General features: G+C 45.2%; 1 protein-coding gene across 4 annotated transcripts in view; it reads left to right on the forward strand.

The window, feature by feature from the left end:
• The window catches only part of LOC134909240 (tetraspanin-3-like), a 413,151-nt gene that overhangs the window by 305,705 nt on the left and 80,607 nt on the right, over nt 1-26,839 (forward strand). For all 4 annotated transcript variants that reach the window (XM_063915945.1, XM_063915930.1, XM_063915922.1 and 1 more), the window contains one exon: nt 6,090-6,281. In XM_063915945.1, the coding sequence (XP_063772015.1) occupies nt 6,090-6,281 (192 nt within the window). The remainder of the gene's footprint in view (nt 1-6,089; nt 6,282-26,839) is intronic.

Here is a 26,839-nt window from a genome sequence, read left to right on the forward strand (position 1 = left end):
ACACACAGTCCCCTGTACCCAGCACCACACACACACACAGTCCCCTGTACCCAGCACCACACACACACACAGTCCCCTGTACCCAGCACCACACACACAGCCCCCTGTACCCAGCACCACACACACAGCCTCCTGTACCCAGCACCACACACACAGCCCCCTGTACCCAGCACCACACACACAGCCCCCTGTACCCAGCACCACACACACACACAGCCCCCTGTACCCAGCACCACACACACACAGCCCCCTGTACCCAGCACCACACACACACAGCCACCTGCACCCAGCACCAGACACACAGCCACCTGCACCCAGCACCAGACACACAGCCACCTGCACCCAGCACCAGACACACAGCCACCTGCACCCAGCACCAGACACACAGCCACCTGCACCACACCAGCCCCTGAAACACTGCCCCTGTACCTAGCACCTCACACACAGACCCCTGCACCCAGCACCACACACACATACTGCCCCCTGCACCCAGCCCCTCGCACACTGACACAGTACCTCACTCACTGCCCCCCTGTACCCAGCACCACACACACTGACACACAGCCCCTTGCACCCAGCCCCTCACCAGCACCTCAGATGCAGCCCCCTGTACCCAGCACCTCACACCCTGACGCACAGCTCCCTGTACACAGAGCACCTCCTCACACACTGCCCAACAAAACTGCCGGTATTGCTGTTGGGCGTTCTTAGGCGGTTACAGGCAGTTGTCTAATCGGACTAGAGATGTGCACCAGAAATTTTTTGGGTTTTGGATTTGGTTCCGCGGCCGTGTTTTGGATTCGGACGCGTTTTGCCAAAACCTCCCTGAAAAAATGTTGTCGGATTCGGGTGTTATTTTACAAAAAAAACCTCAAAAACAGCTTAAATCATAGAATTTGGGGGTCATTTAGATCTTATAGTATTATTAACCTCAATAACCATAATTTACACTCATTTTCAGTCTATTCTGAACACCTCACAATATTATTTTTAGTCCTAAAATTTGCACCGAGGTCGCTGGATGGCTAAGCTAAGCAACACAAGTGGCCGACACAAACACCTGGCCCATCTAGGAGTGGCACTGCAGTGTTAGACAGGATGGCACTTAAAAAAAAATAGTCCCCAAACAGCACATGATGCAAAGAAAAATGAAAGAAAAAAGAGGTGCAAGATGGAATTGTCCTTGGGCCCTCCCACCCACCCTTATGTTGTATAAACAGGACATGCACACTTTAACGAACCCATCATTTCAGCGACAGGGTCTGCCACACGACTGTGACTGAAATGACTGGTTGGTTTGGCCCCCCCAAAAAAAAGAAGCAATCAATCTCTCCTTGCACAAACTGGCTCTACAGAGGCAAGATGTCCACCTCATCATCATCCTCCGATTCCTCACCCCTTTCACTGTGTGTACATCCCCCTCCTCACAGATTATTAATTCATCCCCACGGGAATCCACCATCTCAGATCCCTGTGTACTTTCTGGAGGCAATTGCTGGTGAATGTCTCCACGGAAGAATTGATTATAATTCATTTTGATGAACATCATCATCTCCACATTTTCTGGAAGTAACCTCGTACGCCGATTGCTGACAAGGTGAGCGGCTGCACTAAACACTCTTTTGGAGTACACACTGGAGGGAGGGCAACTTATGTAGAATAAAGGCAGTTTGTGCAAGGGCCTCCAAATTGCCTCTTTTTCCTGCCAGTATACGTACGGACTGTCTGACGTGCCTACTTGGATGCGGTCACTCATATAATCCTCCACCATTCTTTCAATGGTGACAGAATCATATGCAGTGACCGTAGACGACATGTCAGTAATCGTTGGCAGGTCCTTCAGTCCGGACCAGATGTCAGCACTCGCTCCAGACTGCTCTGCATCACCGCCAGCAGGTGGGCTCGGAATTCTTAGCCTTTTCCTCTCACCCCCAGTTGCGGGAGAATGTGAAGGAGGAGCTGTTGACGGGTCACGTTTCGCTTGACTTGACAATTTTCTCACCAGCAGGTCTTTGAACCTCTGCAGACTTGAGTCTGCCGGAAAGAGAGATACAACGTAGGTTTTAAATCTAGGATCGAGCACGGTGGCCAAAATGTAGTGCTCTGATTTCAACAGATTGACCACCCGTGAATCCTGGTTAAGCGAATTAAGGGCTCCATCCACAAGTCCCACATGCCTAGCGGAATCGCTCTGTTTTAGCTCCTCCTTCAATGTCTCCAGCTTCTTCTGCAAAAGCCTGATGAGGGGAATGACCTGACTCAGGCTGGCAGTGTCTGAACTGACTTCACGTGTGGCAAGTTCAAAGGGTTGCAGAACCTTGCACAACGTTGAAATCATTCTCCACTGCGCTTGAGTCAGGTGCATTCCCCCTCCTTTGCCTATATCGTGGGCAGATGTATAGGCTTGAATGGCCTTTTGCTGCTCCTCCATCCTCTGAAGCATATAGAGGGTTGAATTCCACCTCGTTACCACCTCTTGCTTCAGATGATGGCAGGGCAGGTTCAGGACTGTTTGCTGGTGCTCCAGTCTTCGGCACGCGGTGGCTGAATGCCGAAAGTGGCCCACAATTTTTCGGGCCACCGACAGCATCTCTTGCACGCCCCTGTCATTTTTTAAATAATTCTGCACCACCAAATTCAATGTATGTGCAAAACATGGGACGTGCTGGAATTTGCCCAGATGTAATGCACGCACAATATTGGTGGCGTTGTCCGATGTCACAAATCCCCAGGAGAGTTCAATTGGGGTAAGCCATTCTGCGATGATGTTCCTCAGTTTCCGTAAGAGGTTGTCAGCTGTGTGCCTCTTATGGAAAGCAGTGATACAAAGCGTAGCCTGCCTAGGATCGAGTTGGTGTTTGCGAGATGCTGCTACTGGTGCTGCCGCTGCTGTTCTTGCTGCTGGAGGCAATACATCTACCCAGTGGGCTGTCACAGTCATATAGTCTTGAGTCTGCCCTGCTCCACTTGTCCACATGTCCGTGGTTAAGTGGACATTGGGTACAACTGCATTTTTTAGGACACGGGTTTACTGAGGTCTGTGTACATTTTCGGTATCGCCTGCCTAGAGAAATGGAACTTAGATGGTATTTGGTACCGGGGACACAGTACCTCAATCAAGTCTCTAGTTGCCTGTGAATTAACGGATACCGGACACACGTTTCTCCCCACCCAGGCTGACGAGACCTGAGTTATCCGCTTTGCAGCAGGATGACTGCTGTGATATTTCATCTTCGTCGCAAAGGACTGTTGGACAGTCAATTTCTTACTGGAAGTAGTACAAGTGGTCTTCCGACTTCCCCTCTGGGATGACTATCGACTCCCAGCAGCAACAACAGCAGCGCCAGCAGAAGTAGGCGTTACACTCAAGGATGCATCGGAGGAATCCCAGGCAGGAGAGGACTCGTCAGACTTGCCAGTGACATGGCCTGCAGGACTATTGGCTTTCCTGTGTAAGGTGGAAATTGACACTGAGGGAGTTGGTGGTGTGGTTTGCAGGAGCTTGGTTACAAGTGGAAGGGATTTAGTGGTCAGTGGACTGCTTCCGCTGTCATCCAAAGTTTTTGAACTTGTCACTTACTTATGATGAATGCGGTCCAGGTGACGTATAAGGGAGGATGTTCCTAGGTGGTTAACGTCCTTACCCCTACTTATTACAGCTTGACAAAAGCAACACACGGCTTGACACCTGTTGTCCGCATTTGTGTTGAAATAATTCCACACCGAAGAGGTGATTTTTTTTTTTTTTTTTTTGTATTTTGACCAGGCATGTCAATGGCCATATTCGTCCCACGGACAACAGGTGTCTCCCCGGGTGCTTGACTTAAACAAACCACCTCACCATCAGAATCCTCCTTGTCAATTTCCTCCTCAGCACCAGCAACACCCATATCCTCATCCTGGTGTACTTCAACAGTGACATCTTCAATTTGACTATCAGGAGCTGGACTGCGGGTGCTCCTTCCAGCACTTGCAGGGGGCGTGCAAATGGTGGAAGGCGCAAGCTCTTCCCGTCCAGTGTTGGGAAGGTCAGGCATCGCAACCGACACAATTGGACTCTCCTTGGGGATTTGTGATTTAGAAGAACGCACAGTTCTTTGCTGTGCTTTTGCCAGCTTAAGTCTTTTCTTTTTTTCTAGCGAGAGGATGAGTGCTTCCATCCTCATGTGAATCTGAACCACTAGCCATGAACATAGGCCAGGGCCTCAGCCGTTCCTTGCCACTCCGTGTCGTAAATGGCATATTGGCAAGTTTACGCTTCTCATCAGACGCTTTCAATTTTGATTTTCGGGTCATTTTACTGAACTTTTTGTTTTTTGGATTTTACATGCTCTCTACTATGACATTGGGCATCGGCCTTGGCAGACGACGTTGATGGCATTTCATCGTCTCGGCCATGACTAGTGGCAGCAGCTTCAGCACGAGGTGGAAGTGGATCTTGATCTTTCCCTATTTTAACCTCCCATATTTTTGTTCTCCATTTTTTAATGTGTGGAATTATATGCCAGTATCAATAGCAATGGCCTACTACTATATATACTGCGCACAACTGAAATGCACCACAGGTATAGAATCTAGATGGATAGTATACTTGACGACACAGAGGTAGGTAGAGCAGTGGCCTTCCGTACCGTACTGCTATATATACTGGTGGTCACTGTCAGCAAACTGCAAAACTAAAATGCACCACAGGTATAGAATCTAGATGGATAGTATACTTGACGACACAGAGGTAGGTAGAGCAGTGGCCTTCCGTAACGTACTGCTATATATACTGGTGGTCACTGTCAGCAAAACTCTGCACTGTACTCATCCTATATAATACTGGTGGTCCCCAGTACCCACAATAAAGCAGTGTGAGCACAGATATATGCAGCACACTGAGCACAGATATGGAGCATTTTTCAGGCAGAGAACGGATAAAACTGGTGGTCACTGATCAGCAAAACTCTGCACTGTACTCCTCCTATATAATACAGCTGCTCCCCAGTCCCCACAATTAAGCAATAAGCACAAATATTTGCAGCAACATTAATAAACGGAGAGGACGCCAGCCACGTCCTCTCCCTAACATTTCCAATGCACGAGTGAAAATGGCGGCGACGCGCGGCTCCTTATATAGAATACGAATCTCGCGAGAATCCGACCGCGGGATGATGACGTTCGGGCGCGCTCGGTTTAACCGAGCCATACGGGAGAATCCGAGTATGCCTCGGACCCGTGTAAAATGGGTGAAGTTCGGGGGGGGTTTGGTTTCCGAGGAACCGAACCTGCTCATCACTAAATCAGACGCAGTTGTAACATAGAATGAACATGTTATAGGAGTGACATGGGCGTGTTGCTGATGGTGGTTACGTATAGGGACACTGAATTGCTCACATTGGATGCCATACTCAGACGGATGATCTACACCTAGCATAGGGCTGGTGAAAGTGTCAGTGGTGTGACCGATGGTGGCATCTAATGACGCACAAAGCATGATTGCAGCGTCTGTAGACACCGACAGTGGGCGTCTCAGTCCTTGTCATTCATACGCACAGATGTACACTATGGAGCTACATTAACAGAAAGTAGCAGACCCAATTTCTGTAAAATACCCAAGGAAGACTGCAACTGCATCCAACAGAATCAGGCCCTATGAGGAGTGAGTTTCCTTTCCCCCGTGACAGACTCCACCCTCTCAACAGACTCCGCCTCTAATAGGGCTGCATCCAGAAATTTCCCGGGCTGATTCTCTATCCCAATCCACCCCTGCCAGAGACTGATGCTGGGGTGTGCTGTAATTTATCCATTTAGATAGGTGAAATTATTGTATTTGTTCATATTATATTATATATATCATGTTATATAATAATGTCATGTTATATTAAGCATGTTCAGATACGAGAAGATTGACTTAATTCATGAAACAAAAGTACTTTAATGTTTGAATTATTTGCACTAGCAGAAACACCTCTCAGACCCTCCCTACAGCGATGTTACATGCACTTCGTAGATGTAGATCTAGGAAAGCTGCTTCCTTAAAATTTCTAGTATTCAGGTGATTTAATTTATAGTTTTTTTTTTTTCTTTCTTTTTCTTTTTTGTAGGCTTCTGGTGCTGCCCTGCTGTATGCTGTATACTTTATAATTTTGCTGTATAAGAACTACAAGCCTTTCTTCCTTGATTTCTATATACTACTACCCAGTATTTTTGCTGTGAGTGGAGCCTTCTTTCTAGTTGTGAATGGTCTACTGGGGTTCAAAATCTCAAAGAAAGGTTCTCGCTGTCAACAAGGAATGGTGAGTTTGAAATGGTTATATACTATCTTTGAATGTAAAATACATTTACAAAAGATGCTGGGTTTCCAGTCTTCACACTTCTACCAGTCTTAGGGGGGTATCCAATTAGCCCCAGAAATTTACCGGGGCGAATTGTCCCGCCGGGGGCTAGCTAATTAGCCCTGATAAGCCGGCGCGTGCCGCAGCTTATCTGGGATTTAGTTTCACCTGCCTCCGGCAGGCGAAGCAGAATCCCCGGAAACCGCACCGCACACGAAAACACACAGGTTTCACTGAACCTGTGTGTTTTCAGGAGAACGTTTTTTTTTTTTTTGTTTTTTTACAAGCGATCAATCTGGATAGGTTGTTAAACCCCCCCTCCCCCCCCCCACCCCCCAAAAGAAAAAGATAAAAACAGTGAAACATCGGAAAAACGTCGGAAAACGGACGTTTTTCGGACCCGATGTTTTACCGGGGATAATTGGATATCCCCCTTAGCCTGATTTATTCCTGTGTGTATGTATAGTGCTGTTACGTGTGTCTAGCAGCTGCGCATTAGAGAGCTGCAGGGAGATTCAGACCCCTCCCCTCACAGCTCTCACTGGCTTCCTGCAGGACATGGCCTCACTTCTCTCCAGGGCCGGGTCAAGCTTACATTTTTTGGTAAGCAAATCTAGATTTTGGCGCCCCTTCATGGGATAAATATTATAATGGAACCCACAAAAAAAGGGGTGTGGCCTTACAATAGTACCCCCAAGGGTACATATGGATAGTGGGAGTCAGTTGACAGAGAGATAGTGGGTGACCGTTGCAAGGTGTCATTAGTGTAACATTTGAAACAATAGGTACCACTAAACCCATTTATAAACGATCTACTGGTGACAATACTAAATACTAGTAAAACCTTTGATAACAACACCAGTGGATATGAGTATTTTGAAGTATGTTGCTTTAGAGAAAACATGTGTGCACCTTAATGAGCAGAACATGCAGCTGCACTGGCACACAACCAAAGTGATTTGTGGTGTGCAGCCAGCAATCTGCATACATGAAGTCGCATATAAGCGTGTAACAGAGGAAGAAGGCAGCCAAGAAAAAGCTATCACTGTCAACACCGTCCCATAATTTTGACCAACTTTGGGGATGGGTAAATAGGAAGACTCCATGGCACAAAATGTAATGCCCCATGATATATAGGCCTCAATATGAATCAGGCAAGATTAGTTGCTACATTTAAAACCCCAATTACTTAAAACTAATTGTAAATCCCAACAAGCCATTTACTGGATATAGTGGTCTTCTCCCCATAATAAACATACCCCCTTCTAAATAACAGCACCCAGGCACGGTGATTGGCACACCCTAGACTGCAGATGATGTGGTGCAGGATTAGTGTAAAGTAAGTGAAACTAAAACGGGTACAGACGGGGAGATGGAAGTGTGTGTGTGTGTGTGTGTGTGTGTGTGTATGTATGTATGTATGTATGTGTAAAATATATATATTTTATATAGTGTGTGGGGGTAAAACAGTTCCTGGTCTTCACCGAATGGAACTGTATTTTGCCTCACTGAGCTCAGTCTCAGTCCACGATAACGAGTCCTATGAATTACATACCCGTCTGCTTCTGGCAGGGCATGTGGTTACCGTTTGAGGTGTCATTGGTTGTGCTGCAGTTTTCCACCCAGGCCAGGGCGATGTCCCTGCAGCAGCTGGTGTGGGTATCTGGGATCATGGGGGAAGAGCAGCAGGTACAGCACCGTGCTGAGGAGGATGGTACAGGAGTGCCCGGCCAGCGTATTCTCTCTCCCTCTCCCTGTTCAACTCTGCTCACGACCAGGGTTGAAATACCGGGTCACTCGACCTGGTATTTCAACCCTTGCACCTTACAGACTGCACATGACATGGGTTATGTGCTTTCATGTGTCAATAACCCGTGTTCAGAGGTGGTGGTCTGAAAGAGGTATGATTGAGGAACTTCAAAATTAATATTAAATTAAGTAAATTACAGTGCCTTATTCCAAACTGGAATAAATTTAATTTTTGCCTTCTAAATTCTACACACAATACCCCACAATGACAACATGGGGGGAAAAAAGTGTTTTTTTATATTTTTGCAACTTTATTAAAATTAAAAAAAATAAGAGCTCACATTTACATAAGTATTCACAGCCTTTGCTCAATACTTTTGTTGATGCACCTTTGGCAGCAATTACAGCCTCAAGTGTTTTTTAATATGATGCCACAAGCTCGGCACACCTATCTTTGGGCAGTTTCGCCCATTCCTCTCTGCAGCACCTCTCAAGCTCCATCAGGTTGAATGGGAAGTGGTGGTGCACAGCCATTTTCAGATCTCTCCAGAGATGTTCAATCGGATTCAAGTCTGGGCTCTGGCTGGGCCACTCAAGGACATTCTGAGTTGTCCTGAAGCCACTCCTTTGATATCTTGGTTGTGTGCTTAGGGTCATTGTCCTGCTGAAAGATGCAGTCTCCCCAGTCTGAGATCAAGAGCCCTCTGGAGCAGGTTTTCATCCAGGATGTCTCTGTACATTGCTGCATTCATCTTTCCCTCTATTCATCTTTCCCTCTATCCTGACTAGTCTCCCAGTTCTTGCCACTGAAAAACATTCCCAGATCATGATGCTGCCACCACCATGTTTCACTATAGGGATGGTATTGGCCTGGTGATGAACGGTGCCTGGTTTCATCCAAACATGATGCCTGGCATTCACGCCAAAGAGTTCAATCTTTGTCTCATTAGACCAGAGAATTTTGTTTCTCATGGTCTAAGAGTCCTTCAGGTGCATTTTGGCAAACTCCAGGCAGGCAGGCTGCCATGTGCTTTTTTACTGAGGACTGACTTCTGTCTGGCCACTCTACCATACAGGCCTGATTGGTGGATTGCTGCAGAGATGGTTGTCCTTCTGGAAGGTTCTCCCCTCTCCACAGAGGAATGCTGTAGCTCTGACAGAGTGACCATTGGGTTCCTGGTCACCTCCCTGATTAGGGCCCTTCTTCCCCAATCGCTAAGTTTAGACTGACGGCCGTCTCTAGGAAGAGTCCTTGTGGTTCCGAACGTCTTCCATTTATGGGTGATGGAGGCCACTGTGCTCATTGGGACCGTCAAAGCAGCCGATATTTTTCTGTACCCTTCCCCAGATTTGTGCCTCGAGACAATCCTGCCTCTGAGGTCTACAGACAATTCATTTGACTTCATGCTTGGTTTGTGCTCGAACATGCCCTGTCACATGTGGGACCTTATATAGACGGGTGTGTGCCTTTCCAAATCATCTACGATCAACTGAATTTGCCACAGGTGGACTCCAATTAAGCTGTAGGAACATCTCAAAGATGATCAGTGGGAACAAGAGCTTGGTGAGCTCCTGAGCTCAATTTTGAGCTTCACAGCAAAGGCTGTGAATACTTATGTACATGTGATTTCTTAGTTTTTTATTTATAATAAAAAATTTTGCAAAAATCTCAACTTTTTTTTCACATTGTCATTATGGGGTATGTGTGTGTGTGTGTGTGTGTGTGTGTGTGTGTGTGTGTGTGTGTGTGTGTGTGTGTGTGGAATTTTGAGGGAATTTATTCCATGTTGGAATAAGGCTGTAACATTACAAAATGTGTAAAAAGTGAAGTGCTGTCAGAGGCGTAACTAAGATTTTCGGAGCCCAGGGCAAGATGAAGACTGGTGCGCCCCCCCCGCCCCCAAGAAAAAAAATACCCACAATATTAAGCATGTGTGTGTGCGCCTCTGAAAAAATGGACATGGCCACGCACCATAATGGCCATGGTCACATACTATAAGGGGCGTGGCCACTGAAAATGTGGTGTGCCAATATGACTATCACCTCTCCCTTGTGTCGTCTCTCAGCACACCTTCATTCAATTTTTACACAGTACGCAGGCAGAGTCCCCCTTTTACAGTGCCAGATACATATATGCTCCCACAGTTCCAGATAAACATTGCCCCACAGAGAGACCCCACTCACCGCTGGCGCTGCCCGCTACTATGTGAGACGAGGAGAGCGCAGCACCTTCCTGTCATTCAATGCACCATGAAATCCAGCTGCCGGCCGCGGGTATCTTGGCGTCAGTTACGCCTCTGATTGCTGTGAATACTTTACGGATGCACTATATGTTTATATGTCATCCTTTAGGTTCAGTTGTGTGGTGAGGGACAAGATCTGCTTCTGTTTGTCCACATATTTTATGATTGGCAGCCACCAGCACTGGTTTTTGCCTATTAAATTGACCATAAATAATTTGAATTGGTCCTGGACCAACAATCCATGGCACCCCTGCAAGGGCTTCGCGGCACTCCAGGGTGACATGGAACCACTGTTGTAGCTAATCTGTACAGATAAAGAAATACTTTAATTAAATACTTTCAATTGTCTGTCTTCATACAACCCCTCCCCCAGAATACGATTTTTACTTACAACCGTATATTTTCTTAAAATATTAGCATAAAAAAACATTCTATTATATCACCTTGTTTGTACCGCAGATCTTATAGCAGCAGTTTTATCCACTGTAATATGCTGGGGTACTGTAGTTTGAACTTTAATAGTAATAAAATGGTCCTTTTTAAAAAGTTGAATTCTGTCTCCTTTTTAATAGTGGGGTGGCTTTTATATACAGATTTATTTTCTTAGCAACACTGCCTGTGTGATCTTAAACAAAAGGTGCAGAATTCTTTCTTCCAGTGTAAAAGTAGACTGATAGAATTGAAAGGTTGTGAGAGTGGGTGTGGCTCATTAGGTCGACATGAGTTAGGTCGACATGGTCATTAGGTTGACATGTGCTAGGTCGACATGAGTTTTGTTTTTTTAGTGTCATTTTCTTTGAAAAGTGACAAGGACCCCAATTAGTGCACCATGACCCCTCGCATGCGGGCACGGTTCCTCGCTCTGTTACCGCTGCACTCAGCACAGGTTACCATTCCCAATTGCAGTCCACGTGGATCGTTAAGTATGAAAAAGGTCAAAAAATGGAAAAAAAAAATTGTGAAACTCAAGTCGACCTTTTTCCATGTCGACCAAACATGGTCGACCCAATGTATGTCGACCTAACTCATGTCGACCTAATGACCGCCATCCTGTGAGAGTAGAGGAAAAAGCAATGGTAATTCAGACAGCACTTTCAAAAAAAATATATAAAGGTAAAATGACACTAGTACAGCTGAGAATTCAGATGTTTGTGGTAAACTAAATGCAGGCGAAGTGGAAAGGTCTTGCAGCGTTCTTAACACAGAAGTGATGTGTCAAGGGGGGGTCATTCAGATCTGATCGCTTTTTGCACAGTAAGTGATCAGATATGAACTGCGTATGCACCGCATTGCACGGCTGCAACAGGATGGTGCGTAGAATCCATTTGCACGGGAGTTCGCAAGGAGTTTGACAGGAAGAGGCCGTTTGTGGGTGGCAACTGACCATTGTCAGGGAGTGTCCGGAAAAATGCATGCATGCAGGCTCAACTGTTTTCAGGGAGGGTGTCTGACGTCGGCTCCGGCCCCGATCAGCAGGGTTCAATTGCACAGGATAAGTAAGTCTTGGGCTGCGCAGAGACTGCACAAAATCAGTTTGTGCAGCTCTGCTACTCATGCGATCGCACACTTGCACAGTAAAAATACACTCCACCTGTAGGCGGTGACTATCTGATTGCAGGACTGCAAAAATCGCTGCCCAGCGATCAGATCTGAATAACCCCCAAGGTTACTCAGATTTTAGTTGCTTGATGTGTAGAGTAAGAGGACTCGCATTTGTTGTTTGAAAGCAGTACTGCAGTTTTCCAGATTTTGGGTAGAATGTTCTTCTGTTTTCCTTTTGATTTAACATCGAAATTGTGTTTAGAATTTTAGTATCTTTTTAATGGATGACCTTCAGAATTAATGGGCACCGGCCTCTCTAATGCTCTTAAAAAAAAAAAAAAAAAAATTAAAAAAAAATAATAAAAATAAAAAATTACCAATTTACCAATTGGCTACCCAAGTGTTTGCCTGAAACTGGACGTTAATATGGGTAGAATCAAGCAAGCACATTTTTGCATATTGTTATTTTTATAGTACATTTGCAGAATAGTCAAATTATTACAATTTAATTTCCTTTTAACTCCTTAGCCAGCATCTCAAATGAGCTTAGACCTTGGTCATTTGAATAGACAGGAAAAAACTTCACAAGAAACATCCCAAGCTGTCCTTCAAAACCTAAATGGAGAATATCTGCTGACATGGGCTATTTCAGTGATATGAAATAAAATTGTAATAATTATACTAGTTTTCAAACTCCATGGAAGCTATCGCATATTAGCTATGTTGGATTTGGTCTTTGTTCTTACCCACAACTGGATCCACTGGGCAGCTCTCCCTATGGCTGGAATATATGAAGCTTGGGAATGAAATGATGCTTTCTCATACAGGGACTACAGGTGGGACAAAACAAATACTAGGCTAAATATAGCTTTGCTACCTGACTGTGGTAGCATACTGCTGATGTCTACAACTAGTCTAAAAAGTAGGGTGCGAATACCCCAATAACAAATAGTCCAAGAACTAAACCCGCTATGAGTGTGTGCCTTCCCCTTTAAGGATCTTGGCTGAGTTGAGAACTATGTGGTCAGGAGCCTAGCTGCTAACGATGAAAGCATGCTGTCATGGCATGGAGTATACAAGGGCTGAGACCGGAAAGAACTCTGTAAATGTTAAGAGCAGGGAGCACACTGGTGTTTAAGAGCTGGAAAAATGTGGAAACATTCTGAGTGAAGTCAGCTGGGAATTCTTGCAGTTTGAGAATAGGGTGGAGACCTAGGATTCCCTTGCAGAGTATGCAGTGCTATAGTCAGAGGGAATACATACGATATACCGGCTGTCTGTATCCTGACAGCGGTATACCGACAGCGTGTCCCCTTTGCAAATACATGGGAAGCTGCTGAGCCACTTCACGGCTTCTCTGATATCAGCAGTCCTAAACTACATAATAGCAGTGCCCACATGGAGACATTTGATTTGTCTACAGTAAGGCCTCATGATAATGGCTCATACATAAATACATTCAGATTGAGGGCTAGCTTACCTGAGCGCTCCCCATAAGATCTCCTATTAACACTACAAGGACCAGCATGCCTTCCAAATGCTGCTCCCATTGAATGCCTTCTCACACATGCAAACAAACAGTGGTAACAGCTCAATCACTCTGGAGATGCTTATCAGGTGCTAGAAAAGGGGAGGGGGTCACAGCAAACAAAGGGGGGGGGGGGTGCTTTTTTCCCTCCTGGTATCCCATCGGCTGGGAGCAGCAGTAACAGGCAGGTAACTGAGGTGACTGCTGTCACTTAACTGGAAACTTGGAAGTTGTACTGTCAGTGTGAGAGTGGGGAGTTTAAATAGGGTGCTCAGAGTCAGGATTGGATAGGGAAGTCATATGGCTAAAGGTACACTGTGATTGGAGTAGAATAGAGCAGATGACAGGGAGTGTGAGGCTCATCTGATTGCAGAGAAAGCATGACAGGACAGGAACTGACAGCACCAGGTACAGTAAAAGGGCCTGCCATCCTGCTTTGTGACATAACAAAGACCCTTTTCCATTTGTTGATGACCCCTGGTCATTATTGCGGTTTTGCTGAAAAGGCTTTATGGAATATCTGGATCAGCCCTGTTATGTGGACATCACTTTAACCAGTCACGATCCTCAGGACTGTACCCATTCCAATCAATTCAGTACTGCAATTGGCCTTATCTTCCTCACTTCATAGTCTACTCCTCTTTCAGTTTTAACACCGAGTCACTTATAAGTTCCTGAATTGAGCAGTCAAATATGGAAGGAGTTGAGAATTTGTAAATATGGAGGCAACTGTAACTTATACCCAATGGTATAGGACCCTATGAAGCAAGGGATGAATTTTATGAAGGGAACACGTAATCTTGGTCACCTAGTCTCCGCATGGGAATTGCTCACCGCCTTCTGTCGGCACCCACTTTGTAATGGACTGACGCTTGCACAAGTGCGGTACGGACTTTCTTGCAGCTACTTGGAGTTTCATCAGAGGCAGGATTGGAAGCTTCCGGCAAAGGAGAAACGACCGGTACCCATGGGTGAAGACCATAAATTATGAAGACAGAGATGATTTGGTGGAGATATTGTAATTGCTGTTTATGGGCAATATTTGCCCAGGGCAATAGTTTTGTCCAAAGATTTCTAGAGGTCTTGATTAACTCTTTGTTTGACCATTTGTCTGAGGGTGGTAGGCAGAAAAGTATGTAAGCTTGACTTGAAGAGGGGAACAGAGGGATTGCCATAATTTCACCACAAATTACTCTCCATGGTCTTGAATTATTTCTTCAGGACAACCATGGACACAAAATATATATATTTTTTTTATATAGAGTTGTGCTAATACTGGAGCCGATGGGAATGCTTTTAATAGAATGAAATGAGCCATTTTAAAAAATGGTCTACAATCACTCAGCTTGGGTTGTAAAGTTTGGAGGTCGGAAGGTTGATAATGAAGTTTATCGAGGTATTTGACTATGGGACTCAAGGTAAAGGAAGAGGTAGTAACCCTGCTGGAACCTGCCTGGGAGTTTTGTGCAGGGCGCACTGCGGACAGGCCAAGATAGTCTTCCGCTGAAGTAGTTCTTAGTAGGGATGAGCGGGTTCGGTTCTCTGAGAACCGAACCCTACCAGACTTTACCATTCGGTTTTTCCCGCCTGACTCTGAAACCAGAACGAGGCAAAACTTCATCATCCCGCTGTCGGATTCTTGCGGGATTTGGATTCCATATAAAGAGCCGCGTGTCACGGCCATTTTCACTCCAGTCTCGGAGAGTGTAGTGAGAGGACGTGTCTCCGTCCTCTGTGTCTGTGTGGGGGCGGGAAAGTGGGGTGGCGATTCTAGTGCGGTCTTGTGCTGCTCAGTCCAGTGTAGTCGGTGTGTTATGCTGCATCAGTCCAGCCAGTCACAGTGTTGGTGTCCTTTGCTGCTATATGTCCCCAGTGCTGCTGGCTGCTTTATAAGTCACTTACAGTTTTGCTGTGTTGTCTTGCTTCAGACCAGAGGTAGTGTCTCTCTTGTGCAGCATCAGTCCAGTGACCAGTCACAGTGGTGGTGTCCTCTGCTGCCATATATCCAGTGTTACTGCTGTGTAATTCCTGTGATACTGCCGTGTAATTCCAGTGATATTGCCATTTAATTCCAGTGATATTGCTGTATAATTCCTGTGATCCTGACGTATAAATCCAGTTCAGTGGTGCTGTCCTGTGCTGTATATAATTTACTCCAGATAAAGGGGTTATTTAATATTTAATCCAAATAATTTTTACAGGGTTTGCCCTGTGAGGTGTAGGGGTACGCTCTCCTGTGCCGCATATTGTATTGTATAACTCCAGAAAAATAATGGAGAGCAAACATTTGGAGAATGAAATAGGGAAAGATCTAGGACCACTTCCTCCTAGTGCTGAAGCTGCTGCCACTAGTCATGACATAGACGATGAAATGCCATCAACGTCGTCTGCCAAGGCCGATGCCCAATGTGATAGTAGAGGGCATGTCAAATCCAAAAAGGGAAAATGTTCAATAAAAAGACCCCAAAAAATAAATTTAAATGGTCTGAGGAGAAACGTAAACTTGCCAATATGCTATTTACGACACGGAGGGGCAAGGAACGGCTAAGGTCCTGGCCTATGTTCATGACTAGTGGCTCAGCTTCACATGACGATGGAAGCACTCAACCTCCATTTTGCCAATTAATTCCAGTGAGTTGGATGTATAACTCCAGTGATTTGGCCATATAATTCCAGTGGTACTGGCGTATAAATCCAGTGATCCTGCTGTATAATTACAGTGGTACTGGCGTATAAGTCCAGTCCAGTGATACTGTCGTGTGTGTGATAGAGATAGATAGATAAAATATATATATATATATATATCTAAAAAAAATATAAAAAAATATATATATATATATATATATATATATATATATATATATATATATATATATATATCTAAAAAAAAATATATATATTTATATATATATCTAAAAAAAATAAATATATATATATATATATATATATATATATGTCTAAAATAATGTGTGTGTATGTATATGTGTATATATATATATATATATATATATATATATATATATATATATATGTGTGTATATATATATATATATATATATATATGTGTGTATATATATATATATATATATATATATATATATATATATAATTATACATACACACACATACATATATATTTTTTGTTTAGATATATATATATATATATATATATATATATATATAGATATATATTTTCTATATATCTAAAAAAAATATATGTGTGTGTGTGTATATGTATGTGTATATATATATATATATATATATATATATATATATATATACACACACATATATATTTTTTTAGATATATAGAATATATATATATATATATATATATATTATATATATATATATATATATATATTTTCTATATATCTAAAAAAATATATATGTGTGTATGTATGTATATGTATATATATATATATATATATATATATATATATATATATACAGTTCCAATTCAGTCGGCACTCACATTCAAAGAACAATTGCCCCGGTGTCCATTTCAAAGCACTTCATATCTCTCCAAAAAGAACGGCACTCAGGGACTGGTAGATATACAAACGTTGTATTGAAATCGAACGTACACGTTTTCGGGGACACAGCCCCTTCGTCAGGATCAAACAGACAGTAACAGATAAAACAGGGACAAACACACATTTAAATACCTGCTGGTTACTCACCTGATCTCTTCCGTTCATCAGTCCCTCCAGCGCCGGCAGCCCACCATGACGAATTTCCTGTGCAGACAGGAACCGTAACCATGGAGACGCTGAGCTTGCGTCTCACCTGCTGGGCTTCCTGTTAAACACAGCCGTCGTTAGTGCGCATGCACAGACGCCGTGCTTCCTATGAACGGGGAGATAAGGGCACACACAGCAGACCAGACATTGTGAAAACATGGCATGCATATGGATAATATCATCCACAAAAACAAGTGCAAATAAATATAATAAATAACAAACTATCACAAATGTACAAAGAGGGGCCAATCGATGGAAACCATCTATATCAAAATACCTTCAAATACTGACACTACCATAATCTGCTTTTAAAAATAAAAATAAAAAACAGTATTACAGGGTGTTCCAGTTTATCTTTTCATTAAGACCCATAGGGTAGATGGTATCCAGTCGCAGAATCCATTGAGATTCTCGAATTAACAGATCCTTGGATCTATTCCCCCCACGTAATGATGCTGGAACATGATCAATAATGAAATATCTCAGGGAGGACAGGGGGTGACCCGATTCCCTGAAATGTTTGGCCACTGGTTGATCAATATGTCTCCCTTCTAACGTGAGACGTATGGCTGAACGATGCGCCGCCATACGCTCACTAAATTTACGTATAGTTTGACCCACGTAGTAAAGCCCACATGGGCAAACTATTACGTAAACGACAAATGAAGTACTACAAGTAAGTATGTGTCTGATTTCATATGTCTTATCAGAGTGAGGATGCTTAAAGGATTTGCAGGCTATTAAGTGAGTGCATGTAGCACAGTTCACACACCTATAGCAACCTGGTTTTTTAGTATATACATTCTGTGGTCTAGAGACCCCAAGGCCCGTGATGTCTGTATGAACCAGACGATCACGCAGGTTACTTCCTCTCCTAAAGGCCGCTATGGGTCTACTGTTCCTAAAAACTGGTAGATCCGGATCGGACTTAACTAATGGCCACAGCGCATTTGTAGCTCTTCTAATGATGGGACTGGCTACTGTATAATCTGATACCATAGGTATTACATCCTGTTCAACTTTACGATGTGGGTGAAGTAATTCTGTGCGAGACATACCTAATACCTTAAGTTTTTGTTCTAACAAGACAGCCCTATCATAACCTCTATCAAGGAATTTAATTATGAGGTTGTCTATATGCCCTTCAACTTTGGAAGAATCACTGGTGATTCTGGCAATCCTCATCATCTGAGAGAGTGGGAGGCCCCTTTTCAAGGAATCAGGATGATGGCTAGATGCTTGAAGCAGGGTGTTACGGTCAGTGGTCTTATGGTGTACTTCAGTCTCAAAAGTACAATTATTCAATGAAATCTTGACGTCTAAAAAAACTGCTTCTGATAGACTGTAAGTGTACGTCAAGCGAATAGGAGACTCTACACCATTAATCACTGCCATCAGCTGTTCTAACTTCTCTACACCACCCGTCCATAACATGAACATGTCATCAATGTATCTGGTATACCATAATACATTGTGACAGATTTCCAGATCCTCAAAGAACATGACATCTTCGAAACTAAACATAAAAACATTAGCATACGAGGGGGCCACAGGCGACCCCATGGCACACCCCCGTAGCTGCAGGTAGAAACTACCATCATACAAAAAATAGTTTCTTTGTAATGTCCGTTCTAAGAGGGTCAAGAACAAATCATGATTAAATTCTTCAGCATCTAAGAATGTTTCGAGGAATTGGCGCATGGCCCTTAAACCCCCTTCATGGGGTATGGAGGTGTACAGACTGGAGACATCCATACATACCATCAATGTTCCTGGAACAACTCTAACAAATTTAGAGAGTTCTAACAGAAACATTGTGGTGTCTTTAAGAAATGCTTTCTTTTTAGATAAAAGTGGTTGTAAGATACAATCAAGTAATTGAGCCACTGGTTGATACAGTGACTCCCGTGCTGACACGATAGGGCGACCTGGTGGGTATGCCCTATCTTTATGCACTTTAGGCAGGGTATATAGGACAGGGACCTTCGGGAATTGTACCACCAGTTTGTGATATACCTTACTAGAAATCAACTGGTCATCACAGGCTTTTTTAAGAATACTATTTAATTCTAGTTGATACTGCTCAGTAGGATCTCTAGGTAATTTTAGATAGACCAATTTATCAGATAATTGTGACTCAATTTCTGATCGGTAGTCCACAATGTCCTGGATGACGATGGCACCGCCCTTGTCGGCTGGCCTGATAACTATGTCGTCATATTGGGCTAGATCACGTAAAGCCAAAGTTTCCTCTCTCGTCAAGTTGTGTCGAATGGCTCCTGGTGCCGCTGTATATCTTGAGACTGCACCATCCAGTAGTCGTCCAAATGTTTTTAATGAAGCATTATTGGAGACAGGATCATATTTGGAGCTCGAAGATGACTTTAAGAAAGGATCCAGAATGGTGGACATTGCGGGTGTTTGTTGGTATTGAAAATGTTCTTTTAATCTCAAATTCCTAGAGAACTTATGGGCGTCCCTCTTCCAGTTGAATTCGTTGTATTTGTTGGTCGGTACAAAACTCAAGCCTTTATTCAGTACTTGTATACAACAAAAACAAGAGGGGGAAGAAAAATTCAAGAAACAAAGAAGACCTAATCTTTAATTTGTCACAACGACATTTGAAACCTCTTGAAATATATATATACACACACACATATTATTTTAGATATATATATTTCTCTAACGTCCTAGTGGATGCTGGGACTCCGTCAGGACCATGGGGAATAGCGGGCTCCGCAGGAGACAGGGCACATCTAAATAAAGCTTTTAGGATCACATGGTGCGTACTGGCTCCTCCCCCTATGACCCTCCTCCAAGCCTCAGTTAGGTTTTTGTGCCCGTCCGAGAAGGGTGCAATCTAGGTGGCTCTCCTAAAGAGCTGCTTAGACAAAGTTTTTTTAGGTTTAAATCTCAGTGAATCTGATGGCAACAGGATCACTGCATCGAGGGACTTAGGGGAGAGATTTCCAACTCACCTGCGTGCAGGATGGATTGGAGTCTTAGGCTACTGGACACTTAGCTCCAGAGGGAGTCGGAACACAGGTCATCCTGGGGTTCGTCCCGGAGCCGCGCCGCCGACCCCCCTTACAGACGCTGAAGATCGGAGGTCCGGAAAGCAGGCGGCAGAAGACTCCTCAGTCTTCATGAAGGTAGCGCACAGCACTGCAGCTGTGCGCCATTGTTGCTACACGTCTCACTGATTCAGTCACGGAGGGTGCAGGGCGCTGCTGGGGGCGCCCTGGGCAGCAATATTAAATACCTTTAGTGGCGAAAAATACATCACATATAGCCATTAAGGCTATATGTATGTATTTAACCCAGGCCAGTTTTCTTAAAACCCGGGAGAAAAGCCCGCCGAAAAAGGGGCGGAGCTTATTCTCCTCAGCACTCAGCGCCATTTTCCTGCTCAGCTCCGCTGGTGAGGAAGGCTCCCAGGATTCTCCCCTGCACTGCACTACAGAAACAGGGTAACAAAGAGAAGGGGGGCATAATTTGGCGATATTGATATATTAAAAGCGCCTATATCAAAAACAACACCTTCTAGGGTTGTTTATATACATTTATAGCGCTTTTGGTGTGTGCTGGCAAACTCTCCCTCTGTCTCCCCAAAGGGCTAAGAGGGTCCTGTCTTCGATTAGAGCATTCCCTGTGTGGCTGCTGTGTGTCGGTACGTGTGTGTCGACATGTATGAGGACGATGTTGGTGTGGAGGCAGAGCAATTGCCGGTAATGGTGATGTCACCCCCTAGGGAGTCGACACCGGAATGGATGGCTTTAGTTATGGAATTACGTGATAATGTTAGCACAATACAAAAGTCAGTTGACGAAATGAGACGGCCGGAAAACCAGTTAGTACCGGCTCAGGCGTCTCAGACACCGTCAGGGGCTGTAAAACGTCCCTTACCTCAGTCAGTCGACACGGGTACCGACACAGATGAATCTAGTGTCGACGGTGAAGAAACAAACGTATTTTCCAATAGGGCCACACGTTATATGATCACGGCAATGAAGGAGGCTTTGCAGATCTCTGATACTGCTGGTACCTCAAAAAGGGGTATTATGTGGGGGGTGAAAAAACTACCTGTAGCTTTTCCAGAATCAGAGGAATTGAATGACGTGTGTGATGAAGCGTGGGTTAACCCAGATAGAAAACTGCTAATTTCCAAGAAGTTATTGGCATTATACCCTTTCCCACCAGAGGTTAGGGCGCGCTGGGAAACACCCCCTAGGGTGGATAAGGCGCTCACACGTTTATCAAAGCAAGTGGCGTTGCCGTCTCCTGATACGGCCGCCCTCAAGGATCCAGCAGATAGGAGGCTGGAAACTACACTGAAGAGTATATACACACATACTGGTGTTATACTGCGACCGGCAATAGCCTCAGCCTGGATGTGCAGTGCTGGGGTAGTGTGGTTGGATTCCCTGACTGAAAATATTGATACCCTGGATAGGGACAGTATTTTATTGACTCTAGAGCAATTAAAGGATGCGTTTCTTTATATGCGAGATGCTCAGAGGGATATTTGTACTCTAGCATCAAGGGTAAGCGCGATGTCCATATCTGCCAGAAGAAGTTTATGGACGCGACAGTGGTCAGGTGATGCGGATTCCAAAAGGCATATGGAAGCATTGCCATATAAAGGAGAGGAATTATTTGGGGTCGGTCTTTCGGACCTGGTGGCCACGGCAACTGCCGGCAAATCCACTTTTTTACCTCAGACCCCCTCCCAACAGAAAAAGACACCGTCTTTTCAGCCGCAGTCCTTTCGCTCCTATAAAAACAAGCGACCAAAAGGACAGTCTTATCTGCCGCGAAGCAGAGGAAAGGGTAAGAGAGGGCAGCAAGCAGCCCCTGCCCAGGACCAGAAGCCCGCCCCGGGTTCTACAAAGCCATCAGCATGACGCTGGGGCTTTACAAGCGGACTCAGGAGCGGTGGGGGGTCGACTCAAGATTTTCAGCAATCAGTGGGCTCGCTCACAAGTGGACCCGTGGATCCTGCAGATAATATCTCAGGGTTACATGTTGGAGTTCGAAAGGTCTCCCCCTCGCCGGTTCCTAAAGTCTGCTTTACCAACGTCTCCCTCAGAAAGGACGTCGGTATTGGAAGCCATTCACAAGCTGTATTCTCAGCAGGTGATAGTCAAGGTACCCCTCCTACAACAGGGAAAGGGGTATTATTCCACACTATTTGTGGTACCGAAGCCAGACGGTTCGGTAAGACCTATTCTAAACCTGAAATCCTTGAACCTGTACATACAAAAATTCAAGTTCAAGATGGAGTCACTCAGAGCAGTGATAGCGAATCTGGAGGAAGGGGACTTCATGGTGTCCCTGGACATAAAAGATGCTTATCTGCATGTCCCAATTTACCCCTCACACCAAGGGTATCTCAGGTTCGTGATACAAGACTGTCATTATCAGTTTCAAACGCTGCCGTTTGGTTTGTCCACGGCTCCTCGGGTCTTTACCAAGGTAATGACCGAAATGATGGTTCTTCTACGAAGAAAAGGCGTATTAATTATCCCTTACTTGGACGATCTCCTGATAAGGGCAAAGTCCAGAGAACAGCTGGAAGTCGGTGTAGCACTAACCCAGGTAGTGCTTCAGCAACACGGGTGGATTCTGAATCTTCCAAAATCTCAATTGACCCCGACAACACGTCTGCTGTTCCTGGGAATGATTCTGGACACGGTTCAGAAAAAGGTGTTTCTCCCGGAGGAGAAAGCAAGGGAGTTATCCGAACTTGTCAGGAACCTCCTAAAACCAGGAACTGTGTCAGTACATCAATGCACAAGAGTCCTGGGAAAGATGGTGGCTTCTTACGAAGCAATTCCATTTGGCAGATTCCATGCACGAACATTTCAGTGGGATCTGCTGGACAAATGGTCCGGATCGCATCTGCACATGCATCAGCGGATAACACTGTCACCAAGAACAAGGTTGTCTCTCCTGTGGTGGTTGCAGAGTGCCCATCTGTTAGAGGGCCGCAGATTCGGCATACAGGACTGGGTCCTGGTGACTACGGATGCCAGCCTACGAGGCTGGGGAGCAGTCACACAGGGAAGGAACTTCCAGGGCGTGTGGTCAAACCTGGAGACGTCCCTTCACATAAATATACTGGAGCTAAGAGCGATCTACAATGCTCTAAGCCTGGCAAAACCGCTGCTTCAGGGTCAGCCGGTGTTGATCCAGTCGGACAACATCACGGCAGTCGCCCACGTAAACCGACAAGGCGGCACGAGAAGCAGAAGAGCAATGACAGAAGCGGCAAGGATTCTGCGCTGGGCGGAAAATCATGTCATAGCACTGTCAGCAGTGTTCATCCCGGGAGTGGACAACTGGGAAGCAGATTTCCTCAGCAGACACGACCTTCACCCGGGAGAGTGGGGACTCCATCCAGAAGTCTTCCACATGATTGTGAACCGTTGGGAAAAACCAAAGGTGGACATGATGGCGTCTCGCCTCAACAAAAAATTGGACAGATATTGCGCCAGGTCAAGAGACCCTCAGGCAATAGCTGTGGACGCTCTGGTAACACCGTGGGTGTACCAGTCAGTGTATGTGTTCCCTCCTCTGCCTCTCATACCAAAGGTACTGAGAATTATACGGAAAAGGGGAGTAAGAACAATACTAGTGGCTCCGGACTGGCCAAGAAGAACTTGGTATCCGGAACTTCAAGAGATGCTCACGGAGGATCCGTGGCCTCTACCTCTAAGAAGGGATCTGCTTCAGCAGGGACCTTGTATGTTCCAAGACTTACCGCGTCTGCGTTTGACGGCATGGCGGTTGAACGCCGGATTCTAAAAGAAAAGGGCATTCCAGAGGAAGTTATTCCTACCTTGATGAAGGCTAGGAAGGAAGTGACTGTACAACATTATCACCGCATTTGGCGAAAATATGTTGCGTGGTGTGAGGCCAAAAAGGCCCCAACGGAAGAATTTCAATTGGGTCGATTCTTACATTTCCTGCAAGCAGGATTGTCTATGGGCCTAAAATTAGGGTCCATTAAAGTTCAAATTTCGGCCTTATCAATCTTCTTCCAGAAGGAATTGGCGTCAGTTCCTGAAGTACAAACTTTTGTCAAAGGTGTACTACATATACAACCCCCAATGGTGCCTCCAGTGGCACCGTGGGATTTGAACGTAGTTTTGAATTTTCTCAAATCTCATTGGTTTGAGCCTCTAAAATCGGTAGATTTAAAATACCTTACATGGAAGGTAACCATGTTATTGGCCCTGGCTTCAGCCAGGAGAGTTTCAGAGTTGGCGGCTTTATCGTACAAAAGCCCATATCTGATTTTCCATTCGGACAGGGCAGAACTGCGGACACGTCCTCATTTTCTCCCTAAGGTGGTTTCGGCTTTTCACTTGAACCAGCCTATTGTGGTGCCTGCGGCTACTAGCGACTTGGAGGACTCCAAGTTACTGGACGTTGTCAGAGCATTAAAAATATATATTTCAAGGACAGCTGAAGTCAGAAAATCTGACTCGTTGTTTATATTGTATGCACCCAACAAGATGGGTGCTCCTGCGTCTAAACAGACGATTGCACGTTGGATCTGTAGCACAATCCAATTTGCACATTCTGTGGCAGGCCTGCCACAGCCTAAATCTGTAAAGGCCCACTCCACAAGGAAAGTGGGCTCATCTTGGGCGGCTGCCCGAGGGGTCTCGGCATTACAACTTTGCCGAGCAGCTACGTGGTCAGGGGAGAACACGTTTGTAAAATTTTACAAATTTGATACTCTGGCTAAGGAGGACCTGGAGTTCTCTCATTCGGTGCTGCAGAGTCATCCGCACTCTCCCGCCCGTTTGGGAGCTTTGGTATAATCCCCATGGTCCTGACGGAGTCCCAGCATCCACTAGGACGTTAGAGAAAATAAGAATTTACTTACCGATAATTCTATTTCTCATAGTCCGTAGTGGATGCTGGGCGCCCATCCCAAGTGCGGATTGTCTGCAATGTTTGTACATAGTTATTGTTACAAAAATCGGGTTATTACTATTGTTGTGAGCCATCTTTTCAGAGGCTACTTCATTTGTTGTTATCATACTGTTAACTGGGTTCAGATCACAAGTTGTACGGTGTGATTGGTGTGGCTGGTATGAGTCTTACCCGGGATTCAAGATCCTTCCTTATTGTGTACGCTCGTCCGGGCACAGTACCTAACTGAGGCTTGGAGGAGGGTCATAGGGGGAGGAGCCAGTACGCACCATGTGATCCTAAAAGCTTTATTTAGATGTGCCCTGTCTCCTGCGGAGCCCGCTATTCCCCATGGTCCTGACTGAGTCCCAGCATCCACTACGGACTATGAGAAATAGAATTATCGGTAAGTAAATTCTTATTTTTTTTTTAGATTATATATATATATATATATATATATATATATATATATATATATATATATATATAATAAATTTCTCTTACGTCCTAGAGGATGCTGGGGACTCCAAAAGGACCATGGGGTATAGACTGGATCCGCAGGAGCTTGGGCACACTAAAAAGACTTTGAACGGGTGTGAACTGGCTCCTCCCTCTATGCCCCTCCCCCAGACCTCAGTTAGACTTTGTGTCCAGGAGTGACTGGACACGCACTAGGGGAGCTCTACTGAGTTTCTCTAGAAAGACTTTTGTTAGGTTTTTTTATTTTCAGGGAGATCTGCTGGCTACAGGCTCCCTGCATCGTGGGACTGAGGGGAGAGAAGTCAGACCTACTTCTTCTTGGTTAAAGGCTCTGCTTCTTAGGCTACTGGACACCATTAGCTCCAGAGGGTTCGATCACTTGGTTCGCCTAGCTGCTTGTTCCCGGAGCCGCGCCGTCACCCCCCTCACAGAAGCCAGAAGAAAGAAGCCGGGTGAGTATTAGAAGAACCGAAGACATCAGACGGCAGAAGACTTCAGTAACTGTAGTTGCGCTCCATGCTCCCACACACACTTCACCAACGGCACTCACAGGGTGCAGGGCGCTGGGGGGGAGCGCCCTGGGCAGCAGTTACTGGGGTCAGAGGACTGGCAAAACGAATATATGGTGCCCGGGCACAGTATAGAATACCCCCGCCAGTATAATAAATTTCAAATTGTGCGGACTACAGCGCGCCGGGAAGGGGCGGGGCTTAGTCGCACACTGCTCACCAGCGCCATTTTCTCTCTCTCCACAGTGCTGCAGAGACGCTGGCCCGGACCTCCAAGCTCCCTCAAGTAACAAGGGGGCAAAATGGGGGGAAGGAGGGGCACATAAAATTTGGTGCTTTTATCCTATTTAGACAGCGCTAGACACATATTATCTCTTTTAGTATATGGGCGCTGGGGTGTGAACTGGCATACTCCCTCTGTGTTTCTCTCTACAGGCTTCCCTGTGGGTCTGTCCCCTTGTTTTTGACCGGTGTAAGTGTGGGTGTGTCGGTACTACGTGTCGACATGTCTGAGGCTGAGTGTTCCTCCCCGGAGGAAGTTACTGGGGGCGCAGAGAGGGATTTGGGTATGACTGTCGGCACAGCCGACTGCTGATTGGGTGACTATGCTGAGTACACTGAATGCAAATGTGGCTTTATTGTCTAAGAGGCTAGATAAATCTGATTCGCAGACACAAACATGGAGGAAATCCATGGAGGAGGCTTTGTCTCAGGTACAGACCACCTCAGGGTCACAAAAACGTTCTTTTACCCAGATGGCAGACACAGATACTGATACGGACTCTGATTCCGATGTCGA

The sequence above is a fragment of the Pseudophryne corroboree genome, chromosome 1, assembly GCF_028390025.1.
Source record: "Pseudophryne corroboree isolate aPseCor3 chromosome 1, aPseCor3.hap2, whole genome shotgun sequence".
Classification (NCBI taxonomy): Eukaryota; Metazoa; Chordata; class Amphibia; order Anura; family Myobatrachidae; genus Pseudophryne; species Pseudophryne corroboree.